We start from the raw sequence: 17711 nt of genomic DNA on the forward strand, positions 1-17711 counted from the left end.
AGAAACTTTGGACTGGAAGAAACACAAGCTGGAATCAAGATTGCCGGGAGAAATATCAATAACCTCAGATATGCAAATGACACCACCCTTATAGCAGAAAATGAAGAGGAACTAAAAAGCCTCTTGATGAAAATGAAAGAGGAGAGTGAAAAAGTTGGCTTAAAGCTCAACATTCAGAAAACGAAGATCATGGCATCTGGTCCCATTGCTTCATGGGAAATAGATGGGGAAACAGTGAGAGACTTTATTTTTGGGGGCTCCAAAATCACTGCAGATGGTGACTGCAGCCATGGAATTAAAGGACACTTACTCCTTGGAAGGAAAGTTATGACCAACCTAGATAGCATATTCAAAAGCAGAGACATTACTTTGCCGACTAAGGTCCGCTAGTCAAGGCTATGGTTTTTCCTGTGGTCAGGTATGGATGTGAGAGTTGGACTGTGAAGAAGGCTGAGCGCTGAAGAACTGATGCTTTTGAACTGTGGTGTTGGAGAAGACTCTTGAGAGTCCCTTGGACTGCAAGGAGATCCAACCAGTCCATTCTGAAGGAGATCAGCCCTGGGTGTTCTTTGGAGGGAATGATGCTAAAGCTGAAACTCCAGTACTTTGACCACCTCATGCGAAGAGTTGACTCACTGGAAAAGACTCTGATGCTGGGAGGGATTGGGGGCAGGAGGAGAAGGGGACGACAGAGGATGAGATGGCTGGATGGCATCACTGACTCAATGGACATGAGTCTGAGTGAACTCTGGAAGTTGGTGATGGACAGGGACGCCTGGCGTGCTGCGATTCATGGGTGGCAAAGAGTCGGGCACAACTGAGCAACTGAACTGAACTGAACTGTCCAGCTGTCAGACCATAATTCCATCTAAGAAGGAACTGAAAATATTCCCTTTGGTATTTTGCATATGGAAATGTATAATATTTTGCCTAAGCTTACATAGCTTGGAAAATCATATCAGAGCATAATACAGAAATTTTTATCTTCTGTAAAGCCATTACATCATTGTTAAACAGGAAGGAAAATGAAGAAAGGCCAAAAGCTATGTTTCAAGTACACACCAGTAAAATTCTTTTAATGAGCAACTATAGGTTTATTTTTTATTTAGGCTTTTAAAAATTTTTTATTCAATCTATATAAACTAAAAACAGAAAGAAATAAAAAAGTTCACTATTTCCCCTACCCCTGACCTCTTGCAGCCACCAATCTGTTCTCTGTTTCTATGAGCTTGGTTTTTGTTTGGTTTTTATTTTTTTGTTTGTTTTTAATTCCACATGTAAGAGAGATCATACAGTATTCGTCTTTCTGTATCTGACTTACTTCACTTAGCATAATATCCTCAAGATCAAAACATGTCACAGATGGCAAGATTTTGTTCTTTATGCCTGAGTAGTATTCTATTTATTGCATATATATTCCACAATTTACCCGTTGTTAGGATTAGGTTGCTTCCATATGTTGGCTGCAGTAATTAATGCTGCAATGAACATGGGGGTGTGGATATCCTTTTGAGCTAATGGTTTCACTTCCTCAGATAAGAAATGAGATTGCTGAATCAAATGGTAGTTCTAATTTTAGTTTTTTGAGGAACCTAAGTAGTATTTTCCATAGTGGCTGCACTAATTTGCTTCCCCACCAACAGTACACAAGAGTTTGCTTTTTTCCCAACACTTGTTATTTCTTGTCTTATTGGTGATAGCCATTGTGACAGGTGTGGAGTGATATCTCATTGTGATTTTTGATTCATGTTTCTCTGATGATTAATGATACTGAGTTTCTTTTACGTGTCTGTTGGCCATCTGTATGTCTTCTTTGGAAAAATGGGTATTCAGATCTTCTGCCCATTTTTTATTGCATTGTTTGCTTTTTAGTACTGAAATGTATGAATTCTTAGTGTATTTTAGATATTAGCCCCTTATCAGATAAATGGTTTGCAGTTATTTTCTTCCATTCAGTAGGTTGCCTTTTCATTTGTTGATAGCTTCCTTTGCTGTACAGGAGCTTTTTAATTTGATGTAGTCTCAGTTGTTAATTTTCACTGTTGTTCTTTTGGTGTCAGAAGCAAAAAATTATTGCCAAGCCCTGTGTCAAGGAGCTTACTGTCTCTTTTATATTCCAGGAGTTTTGTGGTTTCAGGTCTTATGGATTCAAGTTATGATTTCAAGGTTTTATGGATTCAAGTCTCTGATTCATTTTGTGTTAATTTTTGCATATGGTGTAAGATAGTGATCCAATTTCATTCTTTTGCATGTGGTTGTACCATTTTCCAAATATCATTTATTGAAGAGGCTGTTCTTCCCCATTGTATATTCCTGGCTTTTTTGTTGTAAACTAACTGACTGTAAGTGTACAGGTTTTATTCTGGGCCCTCTGTTTTGTTCCACTGTTCTGTGTCTGTATTTTTATGCCGGTACCATACTATTTAATTACTCTAGCTTTGTTATATAGTTTGAAATTAGGACATGTGACGCCTCCAGTTTTGTTCCTTTTTACAAGATTGCTTTAGCTATCCAGGGTCTTCTGTGGTTCCTCAAATTTTAGGATTGTTTCTTCTATTTAGACTATAAAAATTACTATTGGAGGTTTGATAGCTATTGCATTGAATCTGTACATTGCTTTGGGTAGTATGGATGTTTTATCAATAGTTATTCTTCCAATCTATGAGCATGGACTATCTGTCCACTTATTTGTGTCTTCTTCAGTTTCTTTAATTAATGTCATGTACACGACTGAAGTAGCAGCAGCAGCAGCAGCAGTTTTCAGTATACAGACCTTTCACCTCCTTGGTTAAACTTATTCCTAGATATTTTATTCTTTTGTTATAATTGGAAATGGGATTTTTTTCCTCGTTTCTCTTTCAAATAGTTTATTACTAGTATAGAGAAATGCATGATTTTGTGTTGATCTTGTAGCCTACACTTTTACTAAATTTATTAGTTCTAACAGTTTTTAGATGGCATCTTCAGGATTTTCTATGTATAATATCTTGTCATCTCCAAACAGTGTCAGTTTTGCTCTTCCTTCCCTGTTTGGATGCCTTTTTTTTTCCCTTGCCCAATTGCTGTGACTAGGACCTCCAAATACTATGTTGAGTAAAAGTGGGGAGAGTGGGCATCCTTGTCTTGTTCCTAATCTTAGAGGAAAAACTTTCAGCTTTTTACCATTGAGTATGATGTTAACTGTGATCTTGTCATATATAGCCTTTGTTATGTTGAGATACATTCCCTCTATAGCCTCTTTGTTAAGAGTTTTTATCATAAATGGCTATTGAATTTTGTCAAGTGCATTTTCTCTCTCTATCAAGATGACCACATGGTTTTTCACTCTTCATTTTGTTAACATGGTGGTTAACATTAACTAGTTTGCAGGTGTTGAACCAGTCTTCGAATAAATCCTACTTGATCATGGTTTATGATCATTTTAATTTATTGTTAAATTTGGTTTACTAATATTTTGTTGAGAGTTTTTTCATCTATATTCAGCAAGAATATTGGTCTGTAATTTTCTTTTTTTGTGTCATCCTTGTTTGGTTTTGGTATCAGGGTGATGTTGGCCTTTTAAAATGTGTTTAGAAATTTCCCCCTCTTCTATTTTTTGGAAGAGTTTGAAAAGGAATTGTGTTAGTTCTCCTTTGAAAGTTTGGTAGAATTTACTAGTGAAGGCTTTTGGTCATGGACTTTTGTTTGTTGAGAGGTTTTTGATTATTGATCCAGTCTTTTTTGCTAGCAACTGATCTGTTCAGATTTTCTGTTTCATCATGATTCAGGCTTTGTAGGTTGTATATTTCTAGGAATTTACCCATTTCTTCTAGGTTGTCTATTTTGTTGGCATATAATTGTATCATAGTAGTCTCTTATCCTTTGTGTTTCTGATATCAATTATAACATCATTTTATTTATGATTTTCTTTCATTTCTGATTTTATTTATTTGAGTCCTCTCTCTTTTTTTTCTTGGTGAGGTTAGCCAAGGAATACAATATTGGCAATTTACATATCATTAGCTCATCCAGTTGACCTGAAACATTTATAACTGCAGTCGTTTCTGATTGTTATTAGTATCATTTGGGAATCTATATTAATCTTTCCGTGGCTGCTATTAATAAGTTACCACAAACGTTGTTGTTCAGTCGCTAAGTCACGTCTGACTCTTTGTGACCCCATGAACAGCAGCATTCCAGGCTTCTCTGTCCATCACTAACTCCCTGCGTTTCCTCACACTCATGTACATTGATTCAGTGATGCCACCCAAGCATCTTATCCTCTGTCGCTCCTTCTCCTCTTGCCCTCAATTTCCCCCAGCATCAGGGTCCTTTCCAGTGAGTCAACTTTTCACATCAGCTGGCCAAAGTATTAGAACTTCAGCTTCAGCATCAGACCTTCCAATGAATACTCAGGGTTGATTTCCTTTAGGATTGACTGGTTTGATCTCCTTGCAGTCCAAGGGACTCTCAAGAGTCTTCTCCAGCACCATAGTTCAAAAGTGTCAATTTTTTGGCCTTCAGCCTTCTTTATGGTCCAGCTCTCATATCCATACGTAACTACTGGAAAAACCATACCGCAAATGTAGTGACTTAAAAAAAAAACAACACAAATTTATTATCTTACATTTGTGTAGGTTAGAAGTGAACTTGAATCTCACTAGGCTAAAGTCAAAATGTGGGCAGACTTTAGGGAAGAATTTGTTTCCTTGCCTTCTCTAACTTCTAGAGGCTGCCCACATTCCTTGGTCTGTGGTCCCTTCCTCAGTCTGTAAAGCTAGCAATAGCAGGTCAAGTCATCATACTGCATCTTCTGTTTCTTCCCTACAAATCCTTCCTTCCTTCATCATTTGTTCCTTCCTTCCCTCTGAACATTATATTCTGCCTCCTTCCACTTTTAAGGATCCTTGTGATTACATTGGGTTTACTTAAAGTCAGCTGATTAGTATCCTTAATTCCATCTGCAGCCTGAATCCTTTTTTGCCATGTTTAACATATTCACAAATTCCAGGATCTCACACGTGAATATCTTTTAGGGGAAGGAGAGGACATTATTCTGCCTGCCACAGGATCTTTTTAGAATTACTTTGACAGATTATTTTATAAGCCAAGAGGGCTCTGTTATTGCTTTTTTACTTTAACAAAAGATTGTTTAAAATGCATGTTTTTATTCCATTTGAAAGTAATATTCAGCCACTTTTTGGATTATATGTTTAATTATGGGATTATTTGTTATAAAGGTAGACTGTAGGCTTATTTAATGTAACAAGCACTTATATGGATAGGAATATAGGAGAGTCTGAGAGTGGCTCTATGGGGACCTGTTACCCAGTGGCATGGACATTCCGTGAGACTCCATCCATAAGAGGATGATTCCTTTTGGCTGCATGTAATTAATGTATATTATATATCCCAAGTTGGATTTACATGCTCTGTAATAAAAAGATCAGAAGTTTGCACGTCAGAGGCATCAAATCTTACAAAGACAACCATTTATTTAGGAGTGAGTATAGTGACAATAGGGCAGTGGGAAAAGATATACCCAGCACTACCAAACTGTACCAACCCAGCTGTGGCTATTTAAAAATGAAATAAAAATCCATTTCTTTTAATAGTGGATATTATTTTTTAATGGCCACTACATTATTAAGACATATATATATTTTTATTAAATTGTTTGAGCCTAGATGGACAGGGAGGCCTGGCGTGCTGAGGTTCATGGGGTCGCAAAGACTCAGACATGACTGAGTGACTGAACTGAACTGAACTGAACCATGTAATCAACAGAATTCTTAGCTATTTTCTTTGACTTTGAGGCAACACTAAAAAATTACTGAGATACAAATGGTGCTGAGAAGGAAGATTGGAAAGCTCTGCTCTTTACATCCTGCTAGTATTCCCTCTTTTCAATGTTTATTTTTTTGCCTCTAAATCCCAGTTGTCCAGAGTAATCTTTTTTGGATACTTCACACTTTTAATATACTAACATTCCTTCATTAGAGTTTTGAGCAGTTTTGGCAAGTATTCTGAGCCAGAAATATATTTTTCATTCTGGTGTAGTTTCAGATTTAGCAGTTATTCAGCATTCTGGTGGAACAGTTTTAGTTTACAGTTCTTGTTCATGGCATTACACTCAAAAGTTTTTTGTGATACTGTATGTCAAGTATGCATCTGTTAGATTTCACAAGAACACAGTCGTGAGTACATGATGAACAGACTTTCTTGCTTGAATTAAGTGTAGAATATTCATTATAAGATAGTATGTTCATTGAATCGCCTATATTTTCTATTTGACCTGATAAAATTAACAGTTTAATCTTTGGATGGCAGCATTATAAATTTAGTTTTTACCTCCTTTTTTTGTCTGGACTTGTAACAATGAGCTTGTTTTACTTTACATATAAATATGCTCAGAAAGCATATTTATTAATATATTTGAAAACTATGCATCTTTTTTAATCTTTAAAGGAAATTGATGTAATTGATCCCAGTCAAGACTTATTTTCCCATTCTGTCCTTAAAAATAATTATGTTGGACAGAAAGGAAAGCAGAATTCTGAAATAAACCAAGGCTAGAATTGAGAAATTGAGTTTGAGGTAGATGTCCTAAGCACTGAATTCACAAATTCTCCTGTTTTCAAATGTCAGTTTATTAATGTCACTTAGAAGCTCCCGAATGATACATTTTTAACTTATAAATACACTGGATTAAGGTCTAGATTGGTTCACATACATTCTCTGAATTATCAGAGTATTGTTTTCTCTTTCCCTGATACTTACCAATTAGTAATTACTTGAATATATGTCTTATCTTCATATCAGCCTGGAAATATGGAGCATGGACTTTTGCCTTATAAATTCTGACCCCAGCGCCACCCTAGTACCTAGCACAAGCCCTGAATAATGAGTGAATGAGTGAATGAATGAATGAATGAAGTATATTTTATCTCCATTTTGAACCTCAATAGGTATGACTTATTGCCAGTAATAGTCAGGAAGCTTGGCCACTCTTTATTATTCAGCACTAGCTATAGGAAGGTCAAAGGGCACATTTTAATAGAACAATGGAGAATTTGAATAAATCTGTCACAGATACTCTTTCTTACTGCCTTTGTAAAAGTCTGACCTAATTCCTTTTAAGTAAAAAGTTTTGATGAAAGGGAACTTAGTACAAAATCTAATTATAGACACATCTAGACCTTTAGGCTGATATTTCAAGTCAGTGATGGGAAATTCATGTTTCTTTTTTTTAACCAGAGTCATTCTTTTTTTAATCAGGAAAATGTCTAGTCTTTTTCCAATTTCTAGCAAAATTATTATTTCTACTATTACTTTTTATAAATCAGAAGAATCTGCATGAAAAGTATTTGAAAATATACACCTTAATTACAACAACATAATAAAAGCTATTAATTTTGTTCAACCCACGTGTTATAAGTTCTACTACTGCTAGAACCTTCTAATGCAATTTTTTTGTAGTTCACTGATCTTGATATTACTGTTGCCATCTCTTCAGAAGAAAAACTAGATTATTCCATACTATCTCAAGGTATACTATTTTCATATGTGTACAAACATCTTCTTGAAGGTTCTCAGTGGTATGCTTCTAATATTTCTGTAGGGAAACTCAATATTTAATATTGTATTATGTCTTCATTAATTGAATTAGCTGTAATAGGGAAATAAATAAACTCATGATTAGACGAGTTTCAAAATCTTGACTCTTATGCTAAAACAAAACTATGAAAATATATTATTCACCGTATCTGAGAAATGTCTAGCCTTGCTAGCCACAATTCACATGTCATTTTCACTGAACAGATGAGTACTTTGAAAAGGACATTTTGAAAAATGTTAGCACTTTGGTGTTGAGTTGTTGAAACAATGTAATTTAACTGTTTAACAGAAGATGCTTTGGGAGAGGTTCTTTAATGCAAGTTCCTAGAATGCCCGGGGGGTGATAATGGGTAGGGGGGCCCCTTTAGGGTAGTAGCCCACTAAAAGCTGATTTCAAATGGTAAGTGAATAAAGTTTGTATTGAAAATCACGTGAAATGTATTGACTAGAGAGTAATCCTCTTAATATATTTTCATGTATTTTACCTTTGTTAAGATAATTATGTCCCATTTTAATAGCATGCAAAGAGATAAAAACAAACACTTGCCCAAAAATGAGGGGAAATGAGAAAACTCAGACAAGGGTGACGAGCATAATTAAAGAAATGCACATTATTAAGGAAATTAGAGATTTTAAGCTTTAAAGAAAGAAGGCTAAGTAGTCAATTATTATTTTCAGTTTTATGAACTAAAAGTGAATTACTCATGTTCGTAACTGATTAAGGGACAAAAATAAAACAGGGATTAAAAGACGAGAATAGATTTATGAAAGGCTCAGCGAAATGCTTCTTACTGAAGAAGGTCTTGTAATATTCATCCATGGAGATTTTCAAGGGAAACAAGTCTTCAGGTAGAACCTGTGTTTCTTGAAGGTGGAGGGTTTGACCAGATGGTAAATGTTCCATGATATAATAGTACATTGCCTTCTGCAGAACCATACATCATTCTTTGGGAGCTTAAAAGTTGCTGATAAACCTCAACCTAGGATGTCTCATTTCTCAACCAGTCTACTCTGGGCCCACTGTTTCAGAGGATTATTAGTTGTGCTTCATTTCTGCAAGATAATAACTATGCTTTCCAGCCTTAAGGGACTGTAAACATAACAGTCAGTCTTTATAGGACTGAATTCTGCCAACAAAGGGTCTACATGAGAGACACTCACAAATTAATGACATGCAGAAAGGAAACCATCACCGTGAATGAATACTGCAGCAAAATGTGCCCCCTCCTGTTTTGAAACCCTTTCATGTATTGCAGTTTAAATTAGTGATAGGTCATTAAGGCCGCAGCAGTCATTTTCAGGAAGAAAATGTGAGGCTGAGTTGAAAGACACAGGTCAGTGATACAGAGATGTGTATTAGTATGTGTGTATATATAAACATACATATGTATTCTATATATTCAATATGCTCAAAATGTGTGAGGAACAGTAGTTAGCAAGCTTTTGAATGTTTACCATGTGTCTTTACATATATATCTTTATTTCCAAAAGCAGTATTTTCACTTCAATGTCAAGTTTTAGTTTTTATAAATATTTTTAATAAAGGTCTCATCAATAATAATTCCTAGTTAAGTTTCCTAACTTTTATCATGAAGTAAAAATTCAGTCCATATGCACAATATTAAAAATTTGTCCAATAAAGTGTATTAATGTTAATAAACCTACTCTTTAGGGAAATTTCTTGACTCTAATCCTTAAAATAATTTTTATGATAAAAATATTGTTATTTTATAATCCTTGTTTCATGTTTATAATGCTTCTTAATAAAACTGTAAAAAAATTTGTTATTATCCTCTATGAAGCACCTTTAAGATTTTGTTTTTAACATCCTAGTTAAGCTTTCTACCTGCACGTATCTAAATTTGTTATTGATCTGCTTAAATTAACCTTAGTCATCATCTGATATAACTTATTCAATAAATGAGCTCTTTCATTACAACCCAGATATATGTTCATATGACCACAACTTTAATGAAAACCTCCCTTTTAAAAAATTTATTTTTAATTGAAGGATAATTGCAGTATTGTGTTGGTTTCTGCCATACATCAACATGAATCAGCCATAGGTATACGTATGTCCCCTCCTTCTTGACCCTCCCTCCCACCTCCACCCCATCCCACCCCTCTAGATTGTCACAGAGCCCCAGTCTGAGCTCCCTGACTCACACAGCAAACTCCCACTGGCTGTCTGTTTTACATATGATAGTGTATATGTTTCCGTGCCGCTCCCTCCATTCATCTCACCCTTTCCTCCCCAACTGGGTCCACAAGTCTGTCCTCTATGTCCGTGTCTCCATGCTGCCCTGCAAATAGGTTCATCAGTACCATCTTTCTAGAGTCCATATATATGTGTTAATATATGATATTTATTTTTCTCTTTCTGATTTACTTTACTCTGTATAATAGACTCTGTGTTCATCTACCTCATTAGAACTGACTCAAATGCATTCCTTTTTATGGCTGAGTAATATTCCACTATATGTATGTATATATATATATATATATATATATATATACACACACACCACGGCTTCTTCATCCATTCATCTGTCAGTGGACATCCAGGTTGCTTCCATGTCCTAGCTATTGTAAATAGTGCTGCAGTGAACATTGGTGTCCATGTGTCTTTTTCAGTTATGATTTTCTCAGGGTATATGCCCAGTAGTGGGATTGTTGGGTCAGATGATAGTTTTATTCCTAGTTTTTTAAGGAATCTCCATGCTGTCCTCCATAGTGGCTGCATCAATTTATATTCCCACCAACAGTGCAAAAAGGTTCCCTTTTCTCCGCACTCTCCAGCTTTTATTGTTTGCAGATTTTTTGATGATGGCCATTCTAATCAGTGTGAGAAGACTTTGATGCTGGGAGGGACTGGGGGCAGGAGGAGAAGGGGACGACAGAGGATGAGATGGCTGGATGGCATCAGTGACTCGATGGACGTGAGTCTGAGTGAACTCCTGGAGTTGGTGATGGACAGAGAGGCCTGGCGTGCTGCGATTCATGGGGTCGCAAAGAGTTGGATACGACTGAGCGACTGAACTGAACTGAACTGAATATCTCATTGTAGTTTTGATTTGCAGTTCTCTAATAAATAGCTATGTTGAGCATCTTTTCATGTGTTTATTATCTATTGGTATGTGTTCTTCGGAGAAATGTCTGTTTAGGTCTTCTGCCCACTTTTTGATTGAGTTGTTTTTCTGGTATTGAGTTGGGTTAGCTGCTTGAAAACCTCCCTTGTTAATCCGCTCTGGATCCTAGGAAATTTTCTTGATATCAAGCTGTAACTCACTTGGAGCAACACATCTCCCACAGAGCAACTTGGCCACGTTCCTCTTCCATTGGCAGCTTTCAGAACACTTGAAGATACCGGTCATGTCTCCATTAGCCATTAATCTAAACATTCCCCAGTTCTCATCACCTTTCCTCACACGTGGATTCCATACCACTAACCAGCATAGTGCCTGTCTTCTAAACCTACCATAGCTTGTTGGGACCCTGCTTAAACAGTATTACTAGAATTTAGCACTTTCCCTGCTGCTTTTACTGTTGTTTAGTCCTTTTAGCTGTGTCCAACTCTTTTGTGACCCTGTAGACTGGAGCCCACCAGGCTCCTCTGTCCGTGGCTGCACTTGGAACCTAATTTTAGGAGGCTGTGGCTTCTCTATGCCTTTTTTGCTTCTTTTAAAGAGAATGAAGTAGAATTATCTTAATGCTGTGTGTATAAATGGCTGCTGAGCCCATAGGTGTCTGTCATATTCCTTTAGATTAGGAATGATTTGAGGTTAGTGTCCTATTTACTGTTTCAGCATAGCTGCTTCCATATACAAGGCACTTGATAAATGATTTTGCAGAAAAGCTTAAGCTAAGTTTTCCCTTTTATATACCTAAGCAATAATTCTTGAGCCCATTTTACATTTATCATGATTAAAGTTCATTGTTTTTGCCTGTGACCTTTTGGTGCTCTGTTTTTGATTCTGTTATCTGTCTTCTGTGCAGTCACTTTCAGCTTTTTGTGTGGAATACAGATTTGAGACGCATTCCTTTTGTGTCAGTACCATTGGATAAAAGAAATAAAAAAAAACTACTTTTTTCAGTCTGATACAGTGGCTTGGTGGGAAGTACACTTGATTCTGTAGATTTAATTATACTATTGTTATTAACACTGCTAACCTAACATTGGGCCTCCCTGGTGGCTCATTCTGTAAAGAATCATTTTGACTCTCAGAACTTCAGTTACTTTATCTTACTTTACCTGCCTCGAAGAGTTAATAGGATGGTCAAATATGACAGTATATTTAAAAGCAGTTTTAAAAGGTGTTTCAAAAATTATATAAATCCAAGATTTGAAGTTGTTACTGTTTTTGATGATATCTTGAGAATCTTAAGTGTTCCATAGAAATAGTTCTTCTCTGAAATTTTATGATTTGTTTTATAACTGCTAATCACCTAAGGTTTGAGTGTATTGACTAATAAAAATGTATTCATACATAGTTTTACTTCCCAAAAGTCTAGTAATTTAGTTTGTCATTGGAAATGGGTGGAGAGAAGAGTTCTTTCAGGGTTATGATCTTCATATTCTTGAAAAACATCCATTTAAGTGGGATCACAATAAACTGGAAAATCCTGAAAGAGATGGGAATACCAGACCACCTGACCTGCCTCTTGAGAAACCTATATGCAGGTCAGGAAGCAACAGTTAGAACTGGACATGGCACAACAGACTGGTTCCAAATAGGAAAAGGAGTATGTCAAGGCTGTATATTGTCACCCTGCTTATTTAACTTATATGCAGAGTACATCATGAGAAACGCTGGGCTGGAAGAAACACAAGCTGGAATCAAGATTGCCAGGAGAAATATCAATAACCTCAGATATGCAGATGACACCACGCTTATGGCAGAAAGTGAAGAGGAACTAAAAAGCCCCCTGATGAAAGTGAAAGAGGAGAGTGAAAAAGTTGGCTTAAAGCTCAACATTCAGAAAACTAAGATATGGCATCTGGTCTCATCACGTCATGGCAAGTAGATGGGGAAACAGTGGAAACAGTGTCAGACTTTATTTTTCTGGGCTCCAAAATCACTGCAGATGGTGACTGCAGCCATGAAATTAAGACGCTTACTCCTTGGAAGGAAAGTTATGACCAACCTAGATAGCATATCCAAAAGCAGAGACATTACTTTGCCAACAAAGGTCCATCTAGTCAAGGCTGTGGTTTTTCCTGTGGTCATGTATGGATGTGAGAGTTGGACTGTGAAGAAAGCTGAGTGCTGAAGAATTGATGCTTTTGAACTGTGGTATTGGAGAAGACTCTTGCATGTCCCTTGGACTGCAAGGAGATCCAACCAGTCCATTCTGAAGGAGATCAGTCCTGGGTGTTCTTTGGAAGGAATGATGCTAAAGCTGAAACTCCAATACTTTGGCCACCTCCTGGGAAGAGTTGACTCACTGGAAAAGACTCTGATGCTGGGCGGGATTGGGGGCAGGAGGAGAAGGGGACGACAGAGGATGAGATGGCTGGATGGCATCACTGACTCGATGGTCGTGAGTCTGAGTGAACTCCGGGAGTTGGTGATGGACAGGGAGGCCTGGCGTGCTGCGATTCATGGGGTCACAAGGAGTCAGACACGACTGAGAGACTGAACTGAACTGAACTGAAGTGTATGTGGTGGTACACAGGTCTTTGTTTGTGGCAATGTAAATTACAAGCCTATGAAATGTTATTAACTTCTTGGAGAAAAATTCTGCATCAGCATTGTGTTTTGTTCTACTAAATTACCTTGACTTTTTAATTGATAGGCAGTTTATTTTAATTTTAGTATCAGTACTATAGAAAGTCATGGAAATATTTAATGATCATGTAGTTTGAACCCTCTGACGAGCAGCAAATTATCTTGTCTGCCTGACTTTTAATAGATGACTTTCACCCACTGGATCTGCCAAACTAGTGTGTAAAGATACTGTACCAGACTCTAAACTGAAAATTCAAATGGAAGTCAAATTCAGACTCATAATAATCAGCTTTTACTTTGTGCATGTCCCAGAATACTGGGGAGAATATTAAGTCAATCCTGACACAGATAGCTTTCGCTCATTCTGATTATGAGGATCTTAATTTAACCCTTTCCTGTGTAAATTATTTTGATTCTTTAATTTCTATGATAACAAGTGATTTCACAAATCCATTTAGCATAAAGCAATCTTATGGTCATCATTTTTATAGTAATTCAAGAAGCAAACACTGAGAATGAGAGAATTGAATGAACGTACTTGCTTTGTTTTTTATTTCTGGCCTCTGAAGTTATATCAGCAGTCTTAGCCCGCTTATTCTACATATAACAAGAATTTTAATAAAAGGTGGGAATATTTATGTCGAGGATCCTGGACCAAGGCTGGATTATATGGCTCCTGGATGTAGACATCAGATGTGTGAGTCAGCTCTCACACTGATAACCATTTCTGAGTCAGGGACCCAACAAAACTGCATAAACTGGAGTTGGATCAGCTGCCAGTTAATTAGTTTACAATGACATTTCTCTTTTTATTTTATTAAATAGGTAAAATAGACACATAGTAAAAACTAAGTTCAAAAAAGCAGAAAAGGGTATACAGTGAAAAATGTCTACCATCCTATGGCCCCCAACTTCCCTCTCTAGAGCCAACCCTGAATGTCAGTTTCTTAGGTATTTCCCAGAAAACTCTATACATTTATAAATAAGTGTGTGTGTGCGCACGTGTGTGTGTGTGTATACCTTACACTTTTCTGTACTTTTTTCTTTTATATATTTTTGCTGCCATTACCATCAGCAAATACAGTTGTTTCATTTTTAATGGTTGCATAGGATACCTTTGTTTGGATGTTTGATAAATTTTTAAACAACCAACTCACAATTGGTGGACGTCAAGCTGATTTTTAATGTTTTCATACTACAAACAATATTGCAGTGAGTGTTCTGTGTATATGTGTACTACATAGCTGTAGGATAAATTTCTAGAAGTGGAATTCCTGGATCAAAGAGTAAGTGCATTATTTGATAGATGTTCCCAAATTACCCACTAGAAGATGAACTGTTTACAGTTCCATTCACAGTGGTTTTCAGATAGGATTCCCTGCTTCACCAGCCTCTACTTTTCTGTGACATCTCATGCCTCTTTTTTTTTCCCACACCATGCTGGATAAAAATCAGTAAAATCAAATCTCTTTTCAAGACTCCATACTGACAGTCCCCTTTCACTGTGTCCTCATTTCACCTTGTCATTGTTTCTTTTCCAACATGCAATTATTTTATTATGTATAGATTATGATTACTTTTCAGTTATCACACTTTAATTTTCCTGATTACAAATTGCATGTGAGGGTATATTTCCTTCAGAAATATAAATGTCAAAGGGATTATTTTTAAACATATTTTCTAAAAACAGCTAATTCCATTAGTGGTTTGTGAACTCTTTCTTAGAAGTTGCACTCAGTTCTTAAGTGTTTGCTTTTTCTTATCACTTATTTCAGTGTTTTATCATTGTATTTATTTATTTTTTATTGAAGTATAGTTTATTTACAGTGTTGTGTTAATTTCTGCTGTACAGCAAAGTGATTCAGTTATAAATATATATACATTCTTTTTTTAATCTTCTTTTCCATTATGGTTTATCATAGGATATTGAATATAGTTTTCTGTGTTATAGTCAATGTTTTTTCATCTTTACCATCTAGGATTATCTGTTTTGGGGTCAGTAGTGGTCTCTGCTCTGATTACCATGACTTACCATAAATTAGTATAAAGTGTTTTTTAGATAGAATACACTTCTATAAAGCTACCAGTGATGTTCCATCTCTAGATTTCCTAATGTACACTAATGAGTCATGTGCAAGGAGACTGTGTTGTTGATTTGTGTGATCTGTGTCCAGCAAACATACAATAAGCGTGAGGTGTTGGGTTTTAAGAAACTCTTGAAAATTGCATTATGTTTTAAGTATGTTTACTGTATCTATTAGATGCTTCCCATTTAATCCTGTGTCTAATCTGGTCATCACTTTAGCCAGAAGTGTGTCCTTTATTCACCATCATCCTTTTGTCCTCTATTTCCATATGTCTTCTAATCAAAGAAAGCCAAAGCAATCACCAACTATTTGTGATAGTAGAATGTGCAAAATATCTTACAGTCCTGAAAGGCCAGTGTAATTGGAGGAGGAAGTATGAGTTGAGATTAATCAGAGAAACGCTGTTAGGAAACAGTGGATGCAGATTTTTTTTTAACTTCTCCAGCAATGTTAGGGATTATTAATGATTGCAATTGAGTATGGTAAATTCTGGTAATTTGATATTAGTTCTATGAATAATACATAATAGATTTAGAGTAATTCCCTCACTTTCTTCTGTTCCTCAATAGAAATTTTTTTCTTAATAAATAGTTTTATTAAAAATATTTTCCTGATAACTTTAAGGTTAAAATAATTGCTACTCACTATCATCAGTGGACATGATATACTTATTAGTCCAGTGGGAGATGTTTTAGGTTTCTAAATAGGATGTCTTTCTTTCCTCATTGATTCTGTGGTTTAGTCGCTAAGTCGTTTCTGACTTGTGACACTGTGATCTGTAGCCCACCAGTCTCCTCTGTCCATAGGATTTTCCAGGCAAGAATACTGGAGGAGGTTGCTATTTCCTTCTCCAGGGGATCTTCCCAACCCAGGGATCGAACCTAGGTCTACAGCACTGCAGGCAGAGTCTTCACCGACCAGCTACCAAGAAAGCCCATTGATTCTGTATTCACCTTCAAATTAACATTATTGAAGGTTTGTATGCAGACAGTAGCATTAATACAATTATTTGGAGTGGGGCACATTTCTCTAACCATTCCTCTAAGAATAAGAGCAGTGGCCTTGTTCAAAATTTTCACTATAGATTGAGTTCATAGGCTATTTATAGGCTAATCTGGGATCCCAGCCACTATTAATTATACATTTCTAGGTGAAATTTTTTTTTCTATGTTCCAAAAAAGTCATGTATTTTTAAAAAACTCTTGACCTGAAACTCATTCTAAAATTGAGGACTATTTCTATTTTAAGTGTTTCTCCAGGAATTACATAGTAGATAACTGTTATTTTGTGCTTCAAGGCTGTTATTAAACAGTCTTAAAATATGTAATTTTCAGTAATAATTAATGTCGCTTACATCTTTTCTTAGATTTTAAGTTTTCTTTAAAATTATAGAATGAGTCTAGACTTTGTGTTAAGTTGCTATATTTTATCTGTCCCTCAATATGCCAGGAGTGTGACTCAGGGGGAAGAACCCTTTAAATTGTAACAGTTAAAATTGTTTTTGTGCTTTGGAGTAATCCACCAAAAAGATAAAGCAAATAAACTGGTAATCATCCAGCCATAAAACTTTTTCCTATATACTCCCCAAAACCTGAGCAAAGAGCTGACAGATGTGTGAAGCTTTGTCCAACTTCATCAACTGCCACTGGGAAGAAGTAAAATTCCAGAGTCAATACTTACGAGACAGACACCAGAAAATCCATCTGATATAACTCACTGCCACTCCTGTGAAACTGAAATGTTTGTGTTTTTATTTTAGTGACATTGTACGCCTCCTGTATTCTCCTGGGAGTGTTCCTGAATAGCAGTATACCTATATTTTTTGAGCTTTTTGTGGAAACTGTCTACCCAGTTCCAGAAGGAATTACTTGTGGAGTTGTCACTTTTTTAAGTAATATGTTCATGGGAGTACTTTTGTTTTTTCTCACATTTTATCACACAGGTAAGAAATTTGACTCTTCATTTACTATCTAAATATGTCCATTAGGAGTGAGGTTTGTGGTGCTGATGTATAGAGAATTATGTGATGAGTTCTAAGGCAAATCACTTTATTTGCGCTTTCACATGCTAATAAAAGAAAATATCTTCAGTTGCTTTTCTTGAAATGCATCCTAGCCTAATGTAATGTACCCTAACCCCTCGCACACACCTGGAATTTCTGATTTAATTAACTTGGACAGGGGCCCAGCATTTCTGCCTAACCCTCCAGGTAATTCTAACATGCTGTTTCTCATTGAGAACCACTGATATCTTGCTTTAAAAAAAATTACTTTGACTCTACTGTCTTAACATAAGGTTG

The 17711-nt window shown here is 36.1% G+C and overlaps 1 protein-coding gene across 1 annotated transcript in view; it reads left to right on the top strand.

Moving 5' to 3' along the window:
• Positions 1-17711, top strand: part of SLC49A4 (solute carrier family 49 member 4) — a 98711-nt gene that overhangs the window by 73672 nt on the left and 7328 nt on the right. Inside the window, exon 8 of the mRNA XM_052638365.1 lies at positions 17172-17354. Coding sequence (XP_052494325.1) covers positions 17172-17354 — 183 coding nt within the window. The remainder of the gene's footprint in view (positions 1-17171; positions 17355-17711) is intronic.

The sequence above is a fragment of the Budorcas taxicolor genome, chromosome 1 (genome assembly GCF_023091745.1).
Source record: "Budorcas taxicolor isolate Tak-1 chromosome 1, Takin1.1, whole genome shotgun sequence".
Classification (NCBI taxonomy): domain Eukaryota; kingdom Metazoa; phylum Chordata; class Mammalia; order Artiodactyla; family Bovidae; genus Budorcas; species Budorcas taxicolor.